The 26,111-nt window shown below is 27.9% G+C and overlaps 4 protein-coding genes across 6 annotated transcripts in view; 1 reads left to right on the top strand and 3 right to left on the bottom strand.

The window, feature by feature from the left end:
* The window catches only part of Glurib (Glutamate receptor IB), a 266,800-nt gene extending 263,582 nt beyond the window's left edge, over window positions 1-3,218 (bottom strand). For all 3 annotated transcript variants that reach the window (XM_072910169.1, XM_072910165.1, XM_072910167.1), the window contains exon 1: window positions 2,917-3,218. In XM_072910169.1, coding sequence (XP_072766270.1) covers window positions 2,917-3,163 — 247 coding nt within the window. In that variant the 5' untranslated portion in view covers window positions 3,164-3,218. The remainder of the gene's footprint in view (window positions 1-2,916) is intronic.
* Window positions 3,219-10,671: 7,453 nt separating this feature from the next.
* On the top strand, window positions 10,672-13,561 carry Tfiiebeta (transcription factor IIEbeta). Its single transcript, XM_072886844.1, has 4 exons — window positions 10,672-10,898; window positions 11,187-11,460; window positions 11,753-11,962; window positions 12,059-13,561. The coding sequence occupies exons 1-4, from the start codon at window positions 10,837-10,839 to the stop codon at window positions 12,371-12,373; spliced, it is 861 nt and encodes a 286-aa protein (XP_072742945.1). The 5' UTR covers window positions 10,672-10,836; the 3' UTR covers window positions 12,374-13,561.
* Window positions 13,562-13,942: 381 nt separating this feature from the next.
* LOC140662840 (ras-related and estrogen-regulated growth inhibitor) lies at window positions 13,943-21,857 on the bottom strand. The gene is made up of 6 exons (XM_072886494.1): window positions 21,438-21,857; window positions 19,651-19,764; window positions 16,392-16,448; window positions 15,199-15,272; window positions 14,858-15,124; window positions 13,943-14,270 (listed from the first exon to the last, which is right to left on the bottom strand). Exons 2-6 carry the CDS (start codon window positions 19,745-19,747, stop codon window positions 14,115-14,117), a joined length of 651 nt encoding a protein of 216 aa, XP_072742595.1. The 5' UTR covers window positions 19,748-19,764; window positions 21,438-21,857; the 3' UTR covers window positions 13,943-14,114.
* A 1,191-nt stretch (window positions 21,858-23,048) lies between these two features.
* On the bottom strand, window positions 23,049-25,254 carry LOC140676036 (uncharacterized). The gene is made up of 4 exons (XM_072910661.1): window positions 25,172-25,254; window positions 24,882-24,975; window positions 23,542-23,655; window positions 23,049-23,188 (listed from the first exon to the last, which is right to left on the bottom strand). Exons 1-4 carry the CDS (start codon window positions 25,235-25,237, stop codon window positions 23,049-23,051), a joined length of 414 nt encoding a protein of 137 aa, XP_072766762.1. The 5' UTR covers window positions 25,238-25,254.
* Window positions 25,255-26,111: the final 857 nt, after the last annotated feature.

Here is a 26,111-nt window from a genome sequence, read left to right as displayed (position 1 = left end):
GCTACCATTCACGTCCGTTAAAATCGGCAATGACGATAATCTGTCAAGCTTTTAAACGAGCATCGTTCATCGTTTTACAAGTGATGGACTTTGTCGAAGGATTTTTGATCGACGAAAGAGCCAACGGTGAAGAAAGGAAGAGAACGAGAACGTCGGCGAACCTGGTGAGAGGCGGAATATTTCATGAGGAACGAAAGAACGACGGCAAACGTTCGCGAGCGCGGTAATCCATCGGGGCAGTAATGTTTTGCACAATTCATACGGACCGCGCTAAACGCTTTTTGATGGCGCGATTTAATTACAATACGCTTCGATTTTCGAGCACGAGCGAGCAGATGCACATTTATAGAATCGATTAAATTGCACCGCTTCATTTGTTACGATATTATTTCAATAACGTTATTTCCACGTGGCTGCTTTATGTTCAAAAACTGTGTCCACATACCACATACACACACACACACACACACACACACACACACACACACACACACACACACACAAGTGATATTTTTTAAAAATAACATCTCCATTTATTATATGAGTTTTACGAGTATCATAAATTCTGTTTTTGCGATATGTTAACTTCCGTATAATAAATGATTTACTTTATAGCGGTTAATTATTTTAACATTACAAAGTGAAGTTTACAGATAAGTCGTGTAAATATTCATCCGATTGTAATTCCAGTATTAAATACTAAACGATGGTTTCACAATGCAAACTGATCGATTAACATGGATGATATTAATTTTCGGCTACGAAAGATAATGCACGATAATAGAATGTAAGCTGTTACAGAGATCTAGCGGTATATCGAATTAAAAATATCGAGTATTTATACGCTCAAGTATTTCAAACACAAGCGCGTTGCTACAATCAATTGATTAACCGCTATTACTATGTATAATAATACATATGCGTATTGCAATCTCGACGTGTCGATATATTCCGCTGAACGTAACGCGACCATGTTGAGTACACATCAAATATCGTAATATCATATCCATCGAAAACAGGCGGGGTCGCGAAAAATATAAAATGTTTGTATCTATAATATTGATAATGATGCGAACCTCGACAATATTTACACGGATAGTATGTTGAAATATAAATAAGCGTATTGCACACACACACACACACACACACACACACACACAAAAGTACGTAAAAAGTTAAATATTCAACGATGTTATTGACGATGAAAAAAAAATGTTTTGTAAGCTTCCAATATTTATCAGAACGGGGCAAACTGCGCCCAGCAATATTTATGCCATTTGTATATTTTTCGAATATCGTTTTGGACGCTTGTAAAAACGTGTTACATTTTTTTTCTATAAATTTTAGCTGCTGCCTGGAGGAAAAAACTTTTGTACGTGAAAGTCAGCGTTCGAGATCGCTATGATATGTGAAAGTCCAATTCTTCCAATGAGAAACTTTAGCAATCGTTCTCGTCTTTCCTTTTTACGCGCTCTTTGCTTTCTTACTTCCTTATATCTTCCCATTTTTAGATTGTAAAAAGAGATCGATTGAAACCGCATTCGTTAGAACTAAATCATCTACGTAAAGGAGCAATTTATATTGCCCCGCAAGAGATTTTTAAAAACAATGACAGAGACGAGCAATATTTCTTTAGTTCTCTATTTAAATTTCTCTTTTAAACAGAAGAATTTAAAGCTTTCATATTTAATTAATTCTATCATAATATATTTTTAGCAGATTCTTTGATAAAATTGCAGATACATTTTGAAAAGAATATATAAAGCAGATTTTTTTTACATAAAAATATGTAAATATCAGAATAAATATAAATCAGAATAGATATAAAACAATTGAGAATAATATAACCGTATAAATCATTAAGAAAGAAATTTTTACAAACCACAAATAGAACATTTGAAAAATTCAATAACTAAAATAAATCAGTTACTTAATTTATGGAAATGCCACATATTGAACAAAAACATACGTTGTAAATTATTCTCTGATACAACTGTTATCTAATAGCTTTGCATAAAACACGGCTATTAAATTTATATCATTCTCATATATAATACATATGATATATGATATGATGCAATAAAAATATTAAGTATACTAATTCGAAAATTCTTTAAAATAATCAGCTTAAAATATTTTTATTTGTTTTCTCTTTTCATGAACAAGAGTAACGATGAACAAAACATAGAGAGAATATTGGATTTAAAAAAATGGATTTTAACTATACTCGTGTTATACCTAGCATGTGTTTTCATACCATGACGATATCGATACTCAAACTAGGTAAACAACGTGTGAAATAGGAAACGTTCATTTGATTATTATATCATTTGGTAGACAGAATTCTACTCTGTTTTATTATTCTCTCAGTTTCCTGCGATAAATGTGTTTATTTATTTGACGCATAAAAAAATATCTGAAATATTAAAATGTCGCGCAATTAAAACGTGAAATACCATTCGAACATTTTCATTATGCACATTTTGATCGAGATAGCACATTATGCACATTTTAATGGCGTTGACGAAGTAGCAATCGCGATTGTATATATGTGGAGCTATTTATTTTAGCGCACTTTTTTCAAGAAATCGCAATCGACGTGACGTTGCACATCGAAGGAGAAGCTGATATTATTGATGGAATATACTACTCTAGGTATTTAGAATACATAAGCGAGAACGGTATGTTTGCGTACGGCGGCTATATACACCTGCGAGTTCAGTAACCCTTCCGCCGATGGTAGACGTGCTCGACGAGGAGGTTGAGCCCGGCGAGCACTCGACTCCGGCGCGTCTCTCGCGAAACATCTATAGCTATGTAAGCTCAGTACCATCCGGAAGACCCGGAAGAAGGGGAGGGAGCGTCGTGTATAAGCGATACGTACAACGATATGTACAACGCACAAACAACACTCACCGATGGAAATCTTGTCTGAAAACACCGCGGGCACCAGGATCAAGAGGACGGTTAAGGCCATAGTCATCATCGTGGCAGTAGATGTTGGTCTGCTGATCCTACCGGCACCGCTGTTATTTTTTCCCGCGTTCCTTTCGGCTTCCCCGGGGACGGCCGACGCGAGGGAAATATCGGAGGAGACCGCGATGGCGCGACACCGTCGTCGCGACGAGGGTGGTCCACCCGTCTCGTGAACAACCGGGAGCATCTTCCGAGCTCCGTAGTCTGACACAAACTGCCGTCCGTACTACTTGGCGTGAACTCGGTCTCGCCTGAACCGCCCCAGCATCCCTCTCTCGTCCTTTCTCTTTCCCCACTCACTCACTCCCACCCTCTGTTCTCCTCTCCTTTCTCTCCCTCTCTCCTTCGTTCGTGGACCCCTTTAACCAGCAGCCACCCCAGCCATCCCTCGCCCTTCCCTCGATGCATTACAGCGCTCTCGCTCTTGCTCTCGTTTCACCCTCCCTCTGTTGCGACTTCCGCCACCACCGCGAGCATCCTCCATCCTCTCCCTCTCCTTCTCTCTCTCTCTCTCTGTCGTACTCTCGTGCATCACCATGGTAGTTCGGGATAGAAGCGTACGTTTAACGCGCATGTTACGATAGTCGCGGCGCGCGTGTTCATCTCGGAAATATTTCGCGCACCTGCTGACTGGCGTCACACTGCTACCGATACCGTCACCGATGTAGATGCCGATAGGCCGGAATTGAATCGACGCGCAAGTATATTTCCGTTTGTAACTACGTTGATGACTGACTCGACTCGACTCACGCGATAATTCATCAGCGCATGGTTGAAACAATATATCATCAAAATATATAATCAGTGTAAATATATACGTACACGGTAAAAAATTTTGTGTTAAATTTAACACATTACTCATGTCCCAATTTATCCACTCTAATTTCAATGTTAATTTAACAGAAGGCAAATATGTAAACAAATAACAAAAATAATATGTAAAAAATTAACAGAAAAATGTGAATTAGTGCAAGATTTACTTGTTGTGTTGTTTTAATGATCTTAGAAACGGTGAATATTAACTCAATGCAGAAAAGTTAAAATAACATAACGACAGTATGTTATATTAACATAAAAGTATGTAAAAAATTTAACACAAAAATTTCTACACGAGAAAATTTCAACAAAAATACAAAATGTTTTTTACCGTGCGTGTATGAAATAAGCGAAAATAAAATAAGCTATTACAATGCAGTTGAAAATGTTCTCATACAAACTCAAAATTTTAAGACAATTCATTATCATCTCATGTACTATTTTACGTTATAAAATAAAAAATAATTTAACATTTACCTTCCGAGATACGATACGGCAGAATTGTAACACATTGATATCTGTAAACTTATTCAAATTATACATCTATAATACAAATTATTAAAAATATTTAAAATTTTAACAAATAATTATTGCATTATTAAATTTTTTATTTGTCTTTTTTTAAAGTAGATATTAAATAAACTACTTACATAATTTCCGAAAATTTTGTTTGTAAATTTAACCTTATAAACAATACATTTGATAAATAAAAATCTAAATTTTTAAAATAAATAATCTAAGTAATTATAATTTGTTCAAATATTAAAAATCTTACATATATTATACATATACAGATACAAAAATCTATATATTAAGTTACAAGTATTTAATATAAAATTATTTTAAGTATTTCTTAACGTAACAAAATATATATATATATATATATATATATATATATATATATAAAATAAAACGCATAGATGAAAAGATTTGCGATGCGATTATTATAACAATAAACGATTAATTACGCAAAAGACAAATAATTTACTATTAAGTAATTAATAGTAACATCATAGCTGTTATTTTTTTTACTTCTAAATTGTTACTGGTACACAATATTTATTCACGGATACATAGTTACGATCACACACGCACTGTTAATCAGAATATGACACGATTGCGCAATACCTCACTCTCAGTGTGACGTCACACGCGACGCGCACTTTATCACGTTATAACGAAGGAATAACGACGAAAAAGATACGATTCATCAGTAACCCGTGCCCAGTAAACACAAAGCAACAGTAATGTAACGCCAATGTTATAATTTTCCACTCAACAATATAAATGTTATATACAAGCATGTTATATTGTAATTACATTGTTGAATGAGAAATTATAACATTGATGTTACATTACTGTTGCTTTGTGTTTACTGGGTGATGTCTGAAATCCGAAAACACAATTATGATCGCGTGACAGTTTACTCGACCCTCCCCGATGTTAATCACACGCGACGCGCACTTTATTATATTACGACGAAAAAATAACGCAAAAAAGATGCGGGTCACAAGAAGCTACGATCCACTTGACACGCGCGACATCTCACAAATAAACGCAAAGGACGAATTTTAAAAGAAAGAGAGATTTCAAAAATTGCGTAGACAATTTTCCTCGCCACTCTCGGGCGCAATATTTTTGCACGCATTATAGAGCGCATTTTATTTGGCATTACACATACTTTGTTATAAACATTGGTCAGTCCGATGTCTACAATAACTTATAGACTGAAATGTTTTTTTTAGGTTTCTAAGCTCATTTTTAAAAATTCACAAATATTCTTTATGTATAAATTGCAAAACTGTTATATTAAGCAAATATATTGTTACGTCAGATTAGATTTTGATCGATAATATAGAACAGCTTTAGGAGCCCTTTAAACGTAGCCATAATATACAGTCTGTCAACGAAAACTTTCTATCCTGGTTATTCTGTAACCAATTGATTTTTGTCAAAAATACCGATATATGTCAATATTGTTTTTAAAGAGGTTGTATGATTGTGATAAATTTAACTATATTACTTTATCCCATTAATTGGAGTAGCTATCCCCCAAAATAATCTTAAATAACAAAGGGTGTCAAATAATATATTATTTCAAAAATATTTTGATTCTTCACAACGAATTTTTTTTTTTAATTCAAATGAATATTTTTCGAAAAATCGCATTTAGAAATTGTGTATATAAAAAAATTGAAAATTTACAATGTAGAGAAAGATTTATTTTATTAAATGTGCCAATTATACAGATCTTTTGAAAATAATATTGACATCGGCATTTTTGACAAAAATCAATTGGTTACAGAATAAGCGGATCCTGTATATGATTTTCTATATTAGAGTTTTCACCTCTGATTTGACTTGAAACTTATATGGAGCTCTCTTTCAGCTTAAAATTAAGAGTTACGATATTTTTAAACCTAGCAAATAATATGTTATCCTTCAGGAAAGTAATTAAATGACATTTTATAATAAAAGTGTACATATTAAATCGCTCTTTACATATATGTAATCATTTGAGTCTTAAATAAACGGGTGAAGAGGAACTCTGCTCCATTCTCTGCATTCCACCTGCAAAAAATGTAAGCAAATCCAATCTAAAATGTTTAATTATAGATTTAAAAGATAGACTGTGCGTTTCGGGAAAAGGTTGATTTCAACATTAGAAAAAATTAACATAAGTCTTTGTGTCTCTTTTTAACTATAGACTAACAGTCTATGGTTTTAACCATAGACTAAATTTTTTAACATAGACCTCTTTTAACCATAGCCTAACAGTCTATGGTTAGAAAAAGAACAAAGACTTACGTTATTGCTCTCTTTTTCTAATATTGACGTCAGCCCTTTACACGGAACACGCAGTCTGTCTTTTAAGTCTATGTGTTTAGTCTCTATAGTTTTATGCTTTCTGTATATGATAAGTAACATATGTAATAACACATTACTAAAATATTTACAAAAGCAAAATAAATAAATAAAAATAGGATTAGATTGAGTTAAGTTATCAAATTTGTGGTTCTCTTTTTCGAAAAGGAAGTGCAGATGGAGAGACAAAGCTCATGAGTTTTAATTTTTTAGATATACATAGTATATAGTTTTCTAATATAATTTCTAAACGATATTTTCCCTCAACTTTAAAATATTATATCTGTTAATTCTAAGTGAAAAGAAAATTTTATGCAAATTCTGAATCAAATCAAAGGTGAGGATCCTAATATAAAAATTTACTATATAATTTATCATATATATCATATGTCATATATTATGTTATAAAATAAAATTTTTGTTTTGCAATCTAACATCAGTTTACAAATTTCGTCATACGTATTAATAATTTCAAATATTTTACTATCCATGTTAAAGAAATAAATTTTTTGATAATAAAGGTTTCTTACATTAATTAATTATATTAATTACAATTTTTCTAAATTTGTAATTATAATTATTAATTATTTTAACAAGCACGTAACAGAATAACAAGGAATTTTTAGATATGGTACTATTGTTTTACCTTGAACATTAAATGCGTATTGACTAAACAGAACATTTATTTTAAATGTTTATTTCATATAATACACATTATATGAAATAAACATTTAAAATAAATGTTCTGTTTATATACAACAAGCACACATGGTGCAATGTCGTCTTAATCTTGATGGAAAAAGTATTCGATATTAAATGCATGCGTAACATTTTCTTTGTCGGAAAATTCATAAGAATAAGGTATAACTTACCGGAAAAAGCGCAGCGTCGCAAACAGTCTCGTCTAATATATGCGCGACGCGTCTTCGCTCGTTGCTCGAATAAGTTTCTTCGTCGAGGTTTTAAGCGGTCGGACGGTCAACTTTATACGTCCGCGCTGGCGAATTATGGAAATCCTTCCTGAAAAAGTTCAAAGTGCGGTGAGATCACGCTAACGTGTCAAAAGGTGCAAGTCGTTGTTAAAGTTCGTCAAAAGTTTTGACAAAAAGCATTAATGTTTGCTTTTACGTTATTATTTTAACGATAACTTATTGTTATTTGCTTGATTTGATAACAAACATTAGCATTGAAGATATTTAATAAAAGTTACACGACTAATTTACAAAAAACTTCTTGGTCTTATACTAACAAAATTAAATTAAATTTCCTATACTTGAGATTTTAAATAGATCCCCCTTTACTCACCTGGAGAGACGTAAAAAAATTTTATTTTTATGACTATACCATCCGGCGTTAGCTCTGAATGGCCTGCGAAATTTCAAAATTGTGTTTTTACTTACAAAGTCGTATTTATATATATTATTTGAAGACTAATTTACTTGCTAAAAAAATCATATTACATTAATAATTTTCTTCAGAAACTTTAAAAACTAAATTCTTTTTTTATATATTAAAGACACTAGAAAATTAATCAATAAAAAATAAAAATTTCAATCTTTTGAACGCAGATCACGTTGTTGCTTTACTTTCAAAAGATGTGTTTTAAAATAATAAAATTGTTTTATTAATAAAATAGCAATTTGATTATAATCTGATGGCACGTCGTACAGAGATTGTGTTTAATTAAATTAGATAATAAAAAGTATATATCACATGTTATATTATTAAACAAATTTATATATTTCTGCGATGCAACATTTGTCGTAATTTATGGCAAGGTGATTTGCCGTTCACAGCTGGCGACAATAAATTCGTAGATCCGTGTTTAAGTCAAAGCTCTTCGACGTGAAAGTCATAATATCAAGTACGGAATAAAAGCAAGCCGCGTGTGCTGCATCGCTCGCAAAACGCTCGCGTCATGTTAAAATCACGAAAATATCTTCTAGAATTATTCTAGAGTTATAAATATGAATAAACAGCATGCTTTTTTATGATCAATATTTACATATATAATAAATTCTTATATTCAAAATCATCTTTACTGACCGAAACCCTATATTATAATATTAAACTCTATACCTGTACTGACCAAATAGGTACAATTTTAAAATATTATTATTGTAATCTGTATTTTTTCGAAAAACCTTTGTTGCTTTTTTACTTGTATCACTAGTATTTAGGGAAACTAGAGAAAAACAGGGAACTCTTTCTTGGAATGGTTAGCCAATAGGAAAAAATCACAGAGGACAGCGAGTCTATGAAGGTAACGTGTACGTCTACAACGAATAGTACAACATTAGAAAAAGATACAGATAGTGAAGTTTACATAATATTATTAATTACAATAATATTACAATACACTAATATTATTAATATTTATCTCTATAAATAATATTATTATAATATTATTATGTCAAAAATATTAACCATTTCTGATTTTCCATTTCTACAAGTCTTATTTTCATGTTTTATTAATGTTTCATTTTATTTATCGGTTTTATTATGATTATATATTTTTCTTTAATTACACAAAAAAATTAAGAAGATGTTTAAAGAAACTTTTATAAAGGAACTTTTACAAAGAAACTTTTGTAGAGAAATAAAATGAAACAAGGTATTCTTAATGAAAGTGACGCAAACGATTCTAGTATCACAAATGATTAATGTCATGAAAAATACTATATTTTGACGTTATTCTATGAATTTTCTTTTTTATTCATTTTACAAAATTTTCTTTATATGGAGATCAAGATATTATTTATAATGAATTTTGATATTTTATTCTTCTATCATATTTAATAACGCTTATAAGCATCCATGTAAGTATAAGACTCTTTAAAATTAAATTTCTCAAAACTAAATAATTGAATTACTTGAAATTTAAACAATTGATGCATTACTCTGCCAATAACGTTTTACAAAAATTGCATATGATTCTTACTATTTTGATATAACTAACTAATCTCCTTAAATATTTATAGATTAAGATCCTGGTTATGTATATTAAATAAACTTTTAAATATTTATTTCAAGATACTGTATGTAAATTATATCTTCGACAAAATGTCTTATTTTAAATATCCAATGGCCATATAATTATGTTCTTAGAAAATATTTCTAAAAAGTATGTATTTTATATTTTACACATATATGTATATATTGAATTGTATATATATATATATATATATATATATATATATATATATTGTAACATCGATTATTTTTAAATATGAAATAAAATTCTACATATATAAAATGTATACATTTTTTCTTGTCAAAAATTAAAAAAATATATAAGCATGTATGTATATATCTTTTTAAATTTTTGACATGAAAAATGTATGTATTTTATACATGTGCAATTTTCCATATAAAAAAATAATCAATTTTTGCGATTAGCGACTATATATTTATGATAAGCTTATTTATTTTTTACATTATACTTGCAATTTTCAATATAAATAATATATTAGTATATTATAGTATTGTTGATATTTACACGATGTTGTTTATTGTTATCAGTTTATCGTTATCCAGCAGATTCTAAAAAAAGATCTATGACTATAAAATCAAAATCTTTTTTATAAAATATAACTAATAAATTTTTAAATTGTTAAATTACTAAGTTATTAAATTGAAGTAAAAACTATTCGAATAAATAATTATGTTTATAATTAATTAAATACAATTTATGTATCCGAATAATGTATGTGCACAAGAAAAATTGACTAAACATGCGAATATCCTCTCTGTTTTATAAACTATATATCTTTGTATTTTATAAAAATATAAATTAATGTAAATTAATTGAAACATCGTGTGATAAACAGTAATACCTAGCAATATTATGATCTGTTCCCAGAGCATGACGAAAAAATCTTCTTCATACAGATTTGTATACATTTTTTAATAAATTTTAACAGTAGTACCTGACTCTCTCTCTCTCTCTCTCTCTTTCTCTCTCTCTCTGTAACAACAGCCATTAGCGCGGCAACCCTAAGTACATTCTGGTACAGTCGTGTCCTGCGCAATAGTACGTATTTTTATCGTAATCTGACAGTCTGACAGTGAACAGCTGAAGGATTTAGAGGTTATAAGTAAAGCAACTGTTAACAATATATATGATAATTATATGAAATAAACTATTATAGAGTGGATGATATTGAAATTTGTAACAAAATGGATCCAAGTTTACTCAGAGAACGAGAGCTCTTCAAAAAACGTGCTTTAACTACACCAGTGTAAGTGTCAGGTCCTTTCTGTGTCTATTATGTTATTCTTTTTCCAATATACAATCATATACGTTATGATTAAATTGTATAATTTAACTATAATTTAGATCTCATGTAAAGATTTAATGCAGTTTAATTTTTGTGCGATATAGATGTATGTAATGTATCTCATGTCATGCTTATAACCTCACTTATCAAAATATTTACATTGTTTACATTATTTATATTATTTGTATTATTTATTCAAGAATCTAAATTATATATTTTATAGATATATATCTTATAATGTTTTTACAGATTTGAGAAGAAGAAACAGGAAAAGGAACCTATAAAAGATGAAACGTCAAAGAAAAATGAACTGCCAAAGAAGAAACCTAAAGCATCTGTATCTACGGGTCCTAAATTGGATATGGTCAACTATAAGACCATGACTGGTAGTACGCAATACAAGTTTGGTGTATTAGCAAAAATAGTGAAGCACATGAAAGCAAGGCATCAGGAAGGAGATGATCATGCGTTAACATTGGATGAGATTTTAGACGAAACAAATCAATTAGATGTTGGATCAAAAGTAAATAATGATTTATATTATATGACACAATACAACATAACAAAACATTCTTTTATAAGCATAAATTAAAGAGTATATTTTATATAGGAACTATATTTCTGTTATAGGTCATTATAAATTTATGCGAATGCATCTACTTACATAATTATGTTACAGAAGAATATTTTGTCATGTTGCATGATGTTGTGTTGTATAATCAATTTTAAACATTGATTGTTTTTCTATGTATTTATATTCCTATTTTATTTTTTTTACTTTCAAAGCAAGCTATTTTTTCTTTCTGTATTTTCAGGTTAAACAATGGTTGCAAACCGAAGCTTTAGTAAAAAATCCTAAGATTGAAGTAACATCAGATAGTAGATTTGCCTTTAAACCTATGTATAAAATAAAAGATAAAAAATCTTTATTGAGACTTTTGAAACAACATGATTTAAAGGGTCTTGGTGGTATATTATTGGAAGATATACAAGAAAGTTTACCGCACTGTGATAAACATTTAAAGGTAAATTAAAACATATATATATATATATATATATGTATATAGAAATTTATCTCGCAGCAATTTGCCTAACAAATATTAATTATATACACATTTCAGAGTTTACAGAATGAAATTTTATACATTACGCGACCACTTGACAAGAAAAAAATCATCTTTTATAATGACAAGACAGCACAGTTTCCTATAGATGATGAATTCCAGAAGTTATGGAGAGCTGTTGCAGTAGATGCCATGGATGATCAAAAAATAGACGAATATCTTGAAAAACAAGGTATTAGATCAATGCAAGATCATGGACTCAAGAAACCAGCACCAATTAAACGAAAGAAACCTGTTAACAGAAGGAAACAATTCAAGAAACCAAGAGATAATGAACATTTAGCAGATGTTTTGGAAACGTATGATGATTAAATAAAAATATCATAAATATTTTCTATTTTTTGAAAGAAAAAAATGTAAAAATTATAAAATAATTGACATTGAAATAATTTTTGTATTAAATCAAATTAATTTTATTCAATTTATCTATAAAAAGTATTATAATTCCATTTTTGTTGAAATATAACTACAGTTGTATTTTTCAATGTCAATGAGCATGTAGATGTTTGTTGCTGATATAAATACTGCACTGTGAATATTTACTTTTATCGCAATATATGTAGGTATATGTAAGATATATTTTTAGCATTAAACAAAATATTTGCATTATACATGAAAGTGAAGGAATTTTGTCAGTTCTATTTTACAGTAATTTTTTTTATACATTTAATCTTTTTTTTTTCTTATTTTTTAGTCTACCTCTCTTGATCTATAATTAAATGAAATTGTCCAACTTGAACAGTGTGACTAGAGATATAGATATTGATTAATTTCACATTAAATTATACATTATATCGTTAAATTATATCTTATTACACTATCACATTAAACTTTTAAAAGATTTGTTTAGATGCATAGTTGTAGATTGTATTTACGATTTCTAATAACGTTCCATGATTTCATGTAATGATAATGTTTCACCAAAAAACTTAAGAAACTCAAAAAGACTTTCACAATTTCTTTTTAGGACATGGTATTATTACTCAAATTAATAATATAATAGAATAATTGTCAGAGAATTATAAAATTGAAGGATCTTTATTTCTTTTTTTTGATAATCCTTTGATGCATTTTTATTAATAATTAATAAATTATTAATAAAGTAATCAACTTTATTTGATTGTTATTTATCGTTATTATATTTTATGTATATATAGCCTATATATACATATTTAATTATCTTTTTTTCTTTCTTTAACTACAATTGTTTGGCTATAATTGTTCAATATATATAATAATAATAAAATATAATAATAATAAAATAATAATATTATAAATAATAACAGATAATAATTGAAAAACAAAATTTTCAAAAGAAATTTATTGTATAAATAATTCCCCTGAAAGAGGGATAACAATTTGAAAAAGAGAGAGAGAGAGAGATTACATTTTTACAATTTCTGTAATTTATTTAGGCATATATAATAATAAATAAGTAAAATATTTATTGTCACATTTCATTGTAAGTACAAAATAAATATAGAATATTATAAATATCAACATTTATGTAATAAATTTATATATTTATATAATAAATTTATATAGTAAATTTATATAGTAAATTTATATAACTATTTATAACTGTCACACACAATCAACTTTTCTTTAGAATACCACCACTTATTTCATTTGTATGATAAAAAAATTATAAAATATATTTTATATAATATAGGAATTATAAAAATTAAAAATAGTTGACAGTTATTGTATTATGCTTTTTTTCTGAACTTTTTCTAATTTTTTTTTAACTTCTATGTTTCTTCAACACATTTTGAAATTTTGTCTTGAGATTTAGATAATTTTTTTATAAAATGTTATTACAAATGTTTGTATATTTTATACGTTATTCAATGTATATATAAATCTTATATTACTATATAAATTCGAAATTATATTTTCTTTGGCATTTGTAGGTCATCTTTTTTATTCATTATGTAATAACAATTATAATTTTGAATTATCCTATTTTTCACACTTTTTTAAACATAGTTGTATTTTCATCATAGGACATTCATTTTCTTATATTTACAATATGCAAATACTTAGGACAACGTTATTCTTTCGGTAGAGCAGAGTCACTTTTTCCTCGGGAATAAGCACGTGTTGCTTTACTACCAAGCATTCTGTCCAGCAAAGATTGTTTATTTCTTCTTCTAGCTGCGAGAACTTCTCTGCATAATTCGTGAAAGGATTCCGCGACTTGAGCAACCTATGTAACCAAATTATGATTGCTTGAAAAAAATTATAGCTTACACTTTCAAATATTAAATACAGGTATATATTCTCTGGAAAAATGTGAAAACCTGGACTTCTACCCGAAATACTAAATTCTCAGGAAATTTTTTATACTTGAAAAAACAGAGAATTTCTCGTGGAATTTTATTGGAACTTACAAATTTTTAAAAAAATTATCTCTAATAATTTTGTTTTTATGTACTGTAAATTATAAATATATATCTATTTATGTTTATATATTTAATGTGCAGAATATATTCTTTATTTTAATTTTTAGTAATAAAAAAATGAAAATATAAACTTTTAAGTAAATTTTTTGGCTTAACAAAAGCTATATCAGTTTCTTTTCAGTACATTTGTAAATCTAGCACTTGATTTAAGTGGTTTTGTGTTCTTTCTTTGTACGAGTAAAAAGTGTACAATAAAAAATTTATTTTAGATCTTTAAAATATTCTCTTTACCTAAAATTGTGAACAAATAAAATACTTGGAAGGTCAGGGAATTTTCAGAGAATTTTTTTACAAAATTTGAGTAGACATCCTGAAATAGAATTTCAATTACCTGCTCAGCAGCAGTTATTTCACTAAACCAGCATTCAAAATCCTTCGCTAATATCTCTCCTTCTTCAGCGCTGACTTGCCGTAAATGAACCATATCAGCTTTATTTCCAACAAGAGCAAGAGGCATCGCAGCTTCAGGATCAGCCACCGCTAGAGCTTCTTTTGCTTTTCTAACAAAATTAAAAGAGTTTCTATCTGTTATCGAGTAAACTAGTAGTAAACCATCGGCCCACTGCAAAGTTTCCATTGATGGCAATTCATCCTCACTCTGAAATATCATTTAAGATATGATAAACTCTCTATATAATATACGTATAAAATTTTCTTACAAAGAAAAATTACCTTTGGACATGTATCTAAAATCTCAAAAAGAATAGGTTCTCCATCGACTAGTACCTCATGCTTGTATCTTGTTTCTAGAAAATAAGATAACAAATTATATTTGCATTTAAGCGTGTTAATAATAGCTACTAAAGATAAAATTATGCGATTTTATGAAAACTTGTAACACACATCTCACACAACACTTATAATTTAAACTAAATTCATTTTTAATTCTTTTTAAAAAAATTAAAAAGTGTAAGTACTGCATTAAGTCCATTTTTCTTTTATTTTTATAAAGCAATTTTTTATCATTGACAACGAGATAATTGGCATTGCTTATGATTGTCGATTATAGATTTATTTGATCTAACTCAACGCACACGTGTGTGTAATTGTTTGAATACAAAGCATAAATTCGACATAAGAGAAAATGCGTCAACAGAGGTAAATTAATACATATATTTCAATGAATATTTTTATATTATTGTATTTTTTTATTCATTTATTTCTTTATTTCTTTATTAAATTATTTGTCAAACAATTAATAATTTATTTCTTTCTTCTTTTTATTTACACAATAGAAAATGATTAAGAAGTATTTTTTTTTAAACACACGATAATAACTGCTAGTACAACTGTTCTTTACGTCTGAAAAAATAACAGAAAATAAATTTTTTGCATTCATTAGAATATAAACTTTCTTGATAATTTTTCCAAACAAGAAAGAAATATCTATCTGTGTAAATTTAAATAAATGAATAAAAAGAATCCGACATAACTATATCTGTGTCACTTTTTACTGCGCGAATACTTAAAAGCTAGCGGACTAAATTCGTATATCATTATGCAGTCTCTCAGATTGAATTTAGTTTGAGATGTTAACACGACACGTGCTTCTCTTTCATCTACGACCATGTCTGTATTTGTACAAAACGATAAGTTTTGTTCGAGTGTTGTATCAACCTTGCATTAGTACTCGTCCTGTCTAGTGTCAAATTCGTCGTCGATAAATTTAGAACAGACACGGACTAAGGTATGCAGAAGGAGAATATACACACAGCTTTATAGTAGCAGATTACAGCTGCTGGCAATTTTTCAGAACTGACACGATCTATTCTCTGTCGTATATATTTTAGCATAGGTACGTAAGTTTTATAAGTTTATATGTAAATTGATAAATCGACGATATCGGCGATTATGATCTTTCTCACCTGATTGATGATCGTATTCCCCGATGTATCTTCTCGTCAAGAATCTTACTGTCAATGCTGAAATGGAAAAATAGGCTATACGTTTATGTATGTAATTAATTCACAAGCGTAACATAATTATGTTGTACATGATATAATTGAGTTGACAAACTGTACACACACAGGCTACTCTCGCGCCTCGAATTCATATATATCACAGTGATCTATATTTTATTCATTTGTTACAACTGTATCAACTTATGCAAGAGAAAATTAATACGTAAAAACTATCATCTCTAGGTGGTAATTTTGTATAACAAACTGTACTTAATATTATTTAATTACATTTTATAAAATAAAAAAAAAGAATATAAAAATCAGCATTTAATTTTATCAATAATTAATACCTAATTTAATTAATATCCTTAACCGCAGCAAGAAATATAGACATTATCGTGTATAATTATTTCTACATATTTGAAATATTCTGTATATTTTATGTTCAATTATTGATTATGTTCACATGTATATGTATACAAATTTAAAAAGATTAATTTTTTTCTTATTCTAGTTTTAAAATAACATTCAATTATAAAAAATTTGCTGGATTCGACAAGTTGAAACATTTAAGCGAGATTTTTACTATTGCTATGATGCTTAATGTTCGACGCGTTGCTCCAAAGCAATATCCATTCTAATAGAATAATAGTCTTAATATCTCGCGTGTAAATGATAAGGAAATATTGATCGTTGTGATTTTATATGATACAATACTGCATCGAATATATTGCGATTCGATCTGAGGAAATGAGAGAACAACCTAGTGACCTGCTTCGAGGTGTACCACACTATTTTTATCACGAACCTGCCGTGGCGCCATAAAACCTTGCTTAACGCCACTATGGCTTATTTCATCTCAAAAAGCAATAAGCACCGAATTTTTAACGCGAATCGTCGATCTCTATAGATGATTTGAGTGATATTGACAAGAGTGATATTGATATAAACAAGTTAGAATCTAACTTTTTGGCATTATAAAATTAAGTCTACAAAATTAATGAATCTACAAAGAAATATGTTGGACAATTTGTCGGAAGAAAAAAAGAAATAATTTTTAAGTCAAAAACCCTGAATAATAAATTTATTATTATTTTACATATAATACATGAATTTACACATTTTTTTGAATTTATAAATGAAATAAATGTATAAATATCCATAAATTTAAGAATGTACCTCTATACTTGAAATATCTTTACTTGAAATATATATATATAATATATATATACATATATATAATATATATATATATATTATATATATATATAATATAGGTCAGTTTTGATTGACAGAAATATGTGAATGTTTCAAAATTTAGTAAGTATAACGATCGAATTATTTGTGTCGGAATTTAGTTCAAAATCATTAGAATGAATTGAAAATGAATTACTATTCTTTTCCTTGATTTAATCTCAATGTCAATGGAAAATAATTTAGAAATTTCAAATTGCAACATTTTTGAGAAAATTTTAATTTTTCAAATTTTAATTTTTTGAAAATCAAAATAAAAAGAAATGTCCAAATTAATTTAAATGTATGTGGAATATTATATATTTAATTATGTATATTGTATCCAAAAGAAAATGATCGAAAAGTTTCAACTTTGTGACAAATTTTAAAAGATATTTTAAAAATTAGGATATTTTTTTGTACACCTTCTTATTTAAACTATATATATTTAATGTAGATTATATTTTTATTTTTATTTATATCACACGCGCGCAACAAATTACCAGAAAAAATAAATGTCTTTTATACATTATTATAACATTTTTAAACAATACAGTTGTGCCTGAAATGTACAAGAAGTAATATTGTTCCGATATAAGGTTTCTCGATCACAGAGAAAGATATGTTGTGAAAGCATGACGAATCGAGAATGATGATCCAAGACGGAATTTGAAGTAAAACTTTATAAATAGCAGCCACGTACATATTTTGCAACCGCGGTAGAAGAGACGCACGGCTCTCTAACGAAGACGGAGCAATTATTTACTCACCTATGCCTTTACACTTGCCATTACCAAAAATACATGCGGTTGGCTACTCTGAGAGTCTTTAACGCGTGTCTTACATGTATATACACATGTACACGCGGAACTTGATGTGCTACTTACACGTGCACTTGCACTTGAATTAAAGTGTTGACATTTATTTAACGCGAGATTTTTTCTTTTTTGAAACTTATTTTTCAGTTTTGTTTTCCTTTCCACACACATTCAAACATCAATGACGCGATTTTGCACATAATATGAACAGCATATGAAATAAAGTTCGTAATTATATACCAAGATTTTCCGATTTATACCAAAATTGCAAACATCTGAGATTAGAGTTTAAAATTATCGCGACTGTTTGGTACTTTATCCGTCACTCGCTATTATATACATTTATATATTTGGATTTAGTGCAAAACAGGATGAAGCACGCAAGCATTTTTAAAAGCTTGCTATTAAAATTGTTAAATATCTTGTAATTGATTATTTTCTTTCCATATACTAACGTCAGGCTTTGTTTAAAAACTTTATTTCTGTTAAAAATTGTGAAATAAATAATTATATAACCAGACAGCACACGATATTTATAAGTATTCACAAATATTTTTACACCCTATTTATTTTTTAAAAATATTAAATAAATATTTCATAAACATTAAGAAAAAAAAATATAAATGTATTCAACACATTATTAAAATATAGATTAAATATTTTATGTAATATTTATTGTAAGTAAAAAAATAAGTATTTGTAATAATATCTTGAAACTATTTCTCAAATATTTGTTGGGACATTTATGATAAATCTTCATAATTTTCATAATCAATCTAAGATTACAAAAATATTTATAAAATATTTTGACAAATATTTATAAAATATTCAAATAATTATTACAAATATTTCGTATATATTTTATAAATATTACGTGCTGTTTTTTATAGAGAACTAAGTATCTTTTTTCGTATATGAGAATTCATAGTGATTTCTTGCAAACTTTGTTATTCCTATTATTATATTTAACTGTTCTATATTTTTGTTTCTTAATGTATAATGTGCAAGATACTTGATTGAAATAATCTATCTTTTTCATTACAAAATTAATATTAATGCCGTAGTGTGCATTCTTATTTCAAAGTTTTATCACATTAATATTGATATCTGCATTGATATGGAAAACGAAATTTCATTATGAAGTTTGGTTCTATCGAAATGCATTCACTTACCGCTTTTGCCAACTCCTGGCGCCCCTATCACAGCCACTTTGACTTCGCACAACGAACTCTTCTTTCTTCTGATCCCTCTAATTGCATTTGACGTCATACTATGAGCATTTGTTACTGCCGAAAAGAAAATTAGACAGGACGTCGTCAAACTATCGTACAAAATCGTTTAATTATCTAAAAGAGTTTTCAAGTGCATATTAAATCATTTTTTATCGTCAGAAGAATATCCCTAAAAATCTTACAATTTTAATTTTATATTATGTATTTTTTTAGGAAATAATAAGTATGTTTATTTAGCTCTCCCTCCCTCCCTTTCTCTCTCTCTCTCTCTCTCTCTCTCTCTCTCTCTCTCTCTCTCTCTCTCAAGAAAGTATATAATAAATTTAATATTTATATATTTATTATACTATTATTATTGTGATTATTAATAATTTTTATTATAATTATTGCTTTTATTATTATTATTATTACTTTTATTATATGAATATTATAAATTTAAAAATTTATATGCTTGTATTAGAAAATTAATTATTTTTGAGGAGGTTATTCGTGTGTTTCTCGCTTATTATTAAATTTTATCGCGCGGAACTAATGCTTCGTTGTTTTGAATTATCGAGTCTACGGTCCATTTACCGAGTGTTCCGTTTCCTCTATAATGCAATAAAAAAAGCGAAGATTTTTATAGCACTTCGTGGCATCCGCCGCTTGTTTCTCTTTGGGCACGTGTTTGAATAAGTCGTGTTATACACTTCGGAAGAAGAAGGGAGCAACAAAGAGAAGAACGCTTACAGAAAGGGAGAGAGAAAGACAGAGCGAGGAGCGCAAGGAAGAGAAGGCAAAATGTGACGGGTACATTAATAGAACAGTTTGCACACACATGTCCCGTGGAATCTTAAGAATTTCTCTTCCACTGTCTAACAATCTACTGGAGTTACGAATATCGGGTATATGAGATTGCAACGATATAGTGCGGTTTGTTACGAAATTTTCATATAATCTCCCGGCGGTGAAGTAGACTCGACACCGTTCCTAATCGAATTTATTAAAGTTTAGTGACTTTCCTGGGATCTCTATTTAATGATTACGTGTTAATTTATTGCATACAAACAATTAATAAATCTTTCTTGAGCGGGTGAAATCAAGTGCTCTTCTATTAATTATTAATGTGTCTGCATTTATTGCATACAAACAATTAATAAATCTTTCTTGAGCGGGTGAAATCAAGTGCTCTTCTATTAATTATTAATGTGTCTGCATTTATGTAGTTAACGACACACTTTCTTAAATGAATGGACGTTAACGGGTTTCTCGGAGCATTTCACTGCATAACAAAGTAGCTGCAATCGTATAGCGATATAAATAGACGCTACTATGAGGACGTAAAAATATGCAAACGAGTACATTTAATATGAGTAGACAATATTTAATATAAGCAAATATAGTCTTTTTTTTATGAAGAAATACTTTCTCTTTTTTATTGCATAATTGAAGAAATATTTTTTTCCAATATAATATTTCATAAGAATTAGATCATTGCGTTGTTAAAATACAATATACATTACAATAATATATTATATATGTATTTTGCAAGTTTAAAAAAGCTTATACTCGGAAAGTTTGCATTATATAAAAGTATACATAATCTTGATGTATGATGATTTAATCAAGAAAAGCTAGAAATGTACCAACATCTTATATATATCAACAGAATATATAAAACTATTTCTTTATAAAAAACTATATATAATTTGCACATACAAAATATAAATAGCTGGACTGTAACTTACCACCAATATAAATAGTTTGACTGTAACTATACACCAAAAATTGTTTTATTATCCTCTTTTACACGCTATCTATCGATTCATATCGCGATCGAACAGTTTGCTGAATGTTACAAGTTAGGAATGTATAAATAATTCGAATGTGAAATATATAAAGTCTTTCGAAGAATTATTTAAATAATTTTGCAGTTAAAGATTAAAAAATCAAACACGACGCAAACTTGTCTTTGACGATCGAGCATAATATTTTATTTTTTGCCGAATTGCACAACCAAATCATACGGAGATGAGAAAAGATATAGACTGACTGATGATAGCGCGTGTGTGTGTGTGTGTGTGTCATGTGGATGACTGACTCAAGCGTTTAAATTCGCGATGTGAACCGCCGTGGCTCTCTGTCTCGGCGCGACTGTCTCGCCCTATTCTCTTCTGACGGCTCGCGAGACCCGCTGGTTCCCTTATTGCTCTTAAGCCGTGTACACGCGGTATCCGCTTCCGGTACAGATGTGCGCGCAGACGAAGGTCGAGATTCGAAACGGCCGATGTCCCCGAAGCGCCGCGACGCGCCGTCTTCATGTCTTGATAAAATTGGAACATCGTGGCACGATTCGAAATGAGAAATTAGAATACCAGATAGACACAATATATTAAAAAATATATACGAAATATTTCTAATAATTATTTGAATATTTTATAAATATTTGTCAAAATATTTTATAAATATTTTTGTAATCTTAGATTGAAGATTATGAAAATTATGAAGATTTATCATAAATATTCCAGGAAATATTTGAGAAATAATTTCAAGATATTACTACAAATATTTATTTTTTTTACTTACCATAAATATTATATAAAATATTTAATCTATATTTTAATAATATGTCAAATATAATAGTTTTTATAATTTCTTTTTCCTAAGATATACAAAATGTGTATAAAATGTTTATATTAATATTTCAAAAATCTAAATAATAAGAATATTTTTGAATATTTATCATAACAAATATAGTGTGCTATTTGAGATATAACCAGTATTTTTTTAGAAACGCGAAAGTTTTGTCAAACAAAACGAATTAAATTGCAATTAGTGACAATTGTGAAAATTATATTTGTTAATAAATTAATGGAATGACATTTATATTGTGCGTTCTTTAAAAGTATGTTAATTATTTTTTTGCAAAGATTCATGAGCAAACAAAAATCTAATGCTAAATAAAAAGACTTTTAAGATTGTTTCAAGTGGATGGCTAAGGATACCGTTTTTTGAGCTTAATATTTTTTGTTAAATGATAAAATTATTGATGCATATATAAAGCACAAAATAAACGTCGCAAAATAGTTTTATAGATGGTATTTTATTATGTTATATGTAAAAAACGAAGAAATAAAGAAAAAATTATAAGTTTACTTCCACAATATAACAAATAATAAAAAGTATGTATTAATAAGAGTTACTGTTATTATGCGATTTGCAAAATATTGTTCTACAATTGTCGATTATTTAATAATTTGACGTTAAAATTATTTTTATATTTTACTATAGAATAAAGGAGATATATAGTTTTCTACATTTATCGACAGTCTTTACTGCAATGAATATAATTCGTTCGCTTAGAGGAGCCACGTGTTGGTAGACTTGAAAATTTCCTCCTTTCCGACTTCATCGATTTGCTCTCGGTATCGACTGGAAGCCTCTGGACAACCGCCGAAGAACCAGTTTATAACTCGCAACAGAACTGGTTTTACTCGATCTAAATAACAAACCAATTTATCGGAATTTTCTCAGAATTAATTTACATTCATTTTTGCTAAAATATATAATTACAATAATTAGTTGTATAATATCATCTTAACAAACATTCTCAATATACTCTTGCATTTAAACATTTAATGTTTAAACGCATTATTTTTATGCATTATTATAAAAAGTGTTGGTAAAACACAAGGCTCTATTATGAATGTAATTATTTTTTTAGCTATCAATATTAAATTTGTTTTGAAGTATCTTTTACCAAGCATTTTCTTTTTTGATATAACTTGAAATAGTTAACATATGTATTATTTTTTATTAAAGAGATTCTATTTGCACTCAATTATTACATACTTGTTATAATCGGAGCATTCTCATAACAATCCTGAATGATATTATTCCTGTCATGAAGAAATCGAAGGTTTTTTCTTCGAGATTTATCACATAACTCGTGTTTTGTGAAGATTTCTGTTATACATAAAAACTATTATAATCTATTTCTATTACGCAATAAACAGAGTCTCGCATCAAAAGTGGCTACCCTCTTTTATTTTTTAAACTAAAAGAGATAGACTATAAGAAATATATATTAAATTAAATGTTTCAAACTAAACTCTATTGTGAGCATAGTGATCCCTTACAAAAGCTATCTCTGTTAACGTACGCAGAGACATACACAATTTTTTTATTAAAATATGAATATTTCGTTATAATAAAAGTTGTAACGCTATTTGACAGGAATACAACGATGTATGCAATAAAAATATTTAAAATATTATTGATTATTATTAAAGAACTTGTCACTACAGAATTGTTAAATTATGATATCAAAAAACAAAAATTATATAATATAAATATTTTATGTAAATATAATATAATATAAATATTTTACATATATTACACAAGTTTTATCTGTTTGAAATATTATGGACAATGTCTATATTTTCACTTTCGGCTCAATCAACTTCTGACTTGTTCATTAGATATTGTTATATGTCATATTGTCATTTGATTATAATGCTGAAGTCAGAAGTTGGTCATATTGCAGGACCGAAAATGAAAAGGTACACGTCGCCCGCTATATTTCAAGTCAATAAAACTCATATAATATGTAAAATATTTACATTAAATACATTGTTGTATTCGTTTTGTTTCAAACAGTCCTACAATTTTTATTACATCAAACTATCTACATTATTATAAAAAAATTGCATATCTTTCTGTTCGTTAACACAGATAGCTTTTGTAAGCACCTATCACGACATAGAGTGAACCATTTAATTTAATATATAAAGGGTGTCCTGTAATTGGAAAATCTGCTAATAGCAGATTCTTGAGATCATTTGGAGATGATTTCAGCGAAAATATCGAAGGACGTCATCATTTTTTGCAAGTTTCCAATTTTTGTCATTATATATCTTTGTAATTAAGCCTTAAATTAAAATTCTATTACAGTAAACTCTATAAAATTAACTAAAAAAGTAGTTTAATAATTTTTTAACTCCAAAACGTTTAAATTAAGAAAACTTTTTCAATCGCTTATAACTCGGAAATTATTGATGTTTCGACATTTTCGCTGAGAAAAAATCATCTCCAAATAATCTCAAGAATCTGCTATTAGCAGATTTTTCACCAATTATAGGACACCCTATATATATGTATATATATATATTTACGCTAAATATAAATTATACCGGAACGAGAATCTGTAATTTGCCCGTTTATATTTCTTGGGATGTAATTTTTTTTGGATTGACGTTGGCAGCCATCTGTAACTTCATTATGCTTCTAAAAAAACACAAAATAATCTTTTATATAATAAATTATGGAATTAAGATATTATTTTAACTTGAAAAAATTTTAGTATATATATATATATATATATATATATATATATATATATATAATAACTATAAACATCGAAAAAATGATAATTTTATTTCTTTGATTTCTATATAAATTTTTTTATAAAGGTATTTTCTACCTGTTTTGTCATTGATAAGTAATTACTATTGTAATTGCAATCTCGATAATCACTGTCTTCGCACATTGGTTTACATTCAATGTCACTTTTATTAATAATTTTTGGAACTATGTTGGGACCTTCTTTTTGAGAAAAAAAAGATTTTGTTTCCTATGATAAAATTTTGCGTTATACAAATAAATATGTGTTTTGTATAATAATATAATATTATAATCTCTCTGTAGTGTTACATTATGACATAAAAAATAAATTATAAAAATAGTTTATTTGTACTGATAAAATAAATTTTTGTTTTTGATATCATAATTTAACAATTCTGTAGTGACAAGTTCTTTAATAATAATCAATATAATATTTTAAATATTTTTATTGCTTACAGTATTTTCTGCAGTATAGTCTTTAAGATGTTTAATAAATTTTTCTTGTTGCAAATCAGTACTGTCGTTTATCCTATTATCCGATAAATGTATTTTAATCTTTGTTTTCGGAGAAGTATCATGCAAAGTTATCACATTTTTCTTTTCGTATTTCTTATTGATTATTGCCATCTGCTGCGAGCTATTTCTGTAAGTATTAACATTTTCATTTTTATATATCATATATATTTTATAATATTACTGTTACGTATTTTGATGGCCTTGTATGACTACGATAAAAATTTTGAAACTTATTGAAATTTATTCGGAATTTAAGAAAGATTAAATTTGAATCATATAATTAAAAACGATAAAATCTTATAAGTTTTAATATAAGAATGTAAGTATTTTCAATAAGAAAGGTATATGATTTTAAAGTGCATGCTTGACAATTTGCATTTCTTGTATAAACAATATATTAGAAACGATATATGCAGTGTTTATCGTTTTTATTGAATAAAATGTTTCCTGATGAGCCTTAATTTCATAAAGAATCTATTAGTAATGTTTTTAGATAATACATT

The sequence above is a fragment of the Anoplolepis gracilipes genome, chromosome 2 (assembly GCF_047496725.1).
Source record: "Anoplolepis gracilipes chromosome 2, ASM4749672v1, whole genome shotgun sequence".
NCBI lineage: Eukaryota > Metazoa > Arthropoda > Insecta > Hymenoptera > Formicidae > Anoplolepis > Anoplolepis gracilipes.
Note: the sequence above shows the minus strand (reverse complement) of the source record. Positions and strands in the feature narration are given on the sequence as shown.

Excerpts from the sequence above, each read along its gene's own strand:
- Tfiiebeta (XM_072886844.1), top strand. The coding sequence starts at position 10,837 with ATGGATCCAAGTTTACTCAGAGAACGAGAGCTCTTCAAAAAACGTGCT. Across the intron at positions 10,899-11,186 it reads CGTGCTTTAACTACACCAGT|ATTTGAGAAGAAGAAACAGG; the intron begins GTAAGTGTCAGG and ends ATGTTTTTACAG. Across the intron at positions 11,461-11,752 it reads AATTAGATGTTGGATCAAAA|GTTAAACAATGGTTGCAAAC; the intron begins GTAAATAATGAT and ends CTGTATTTTCAG.
- LOC140662840 (XM_072886494.1), bottom strand. The coding sequence starts at position 19,747 with ATGACGTCAAATGCAATTAGAGGGATCAGAAGAAAGAAGAGTTCGTTG. Across the intron at positions 15,273-16,391 it reads GGAATACGATCATCAATCAG|AAACAAGATACAAGCATGAG; the intron begins GTGAGAAAGATC and ends CTTATTTTCTAG. Across the intron at positions 14,271-14,857 it reads AAATAACTGCTGCTGAGCAG|GTTGCTCAAGTCGCGGAATC; the intron begins GTAATTGAAATT and ends TTGGTTACATAG.
- LOC140676036 (XM_072910661.1), bottom strand. The coding sequence starts at position 25,237 with ATGTGCGAAGACAGTGATTATCGAGATTGCAATTACAATAGTAATTAC. Across the intron at positions 23,656-24,881 it reads AATTACAGATTCTCGTTCCG|AAATCTTCACAAAACACGAG; the intron begins GTATAATTTATA and ends TATGTATAACAG. Across the intron at positions 23,189-23,541 it reads GAATGCTCCGATTATAACAA|ATCGAGTAAAACCAGTTCTG; the intron begins GTATGTAATAAT and ends TTTGTTATTTAG.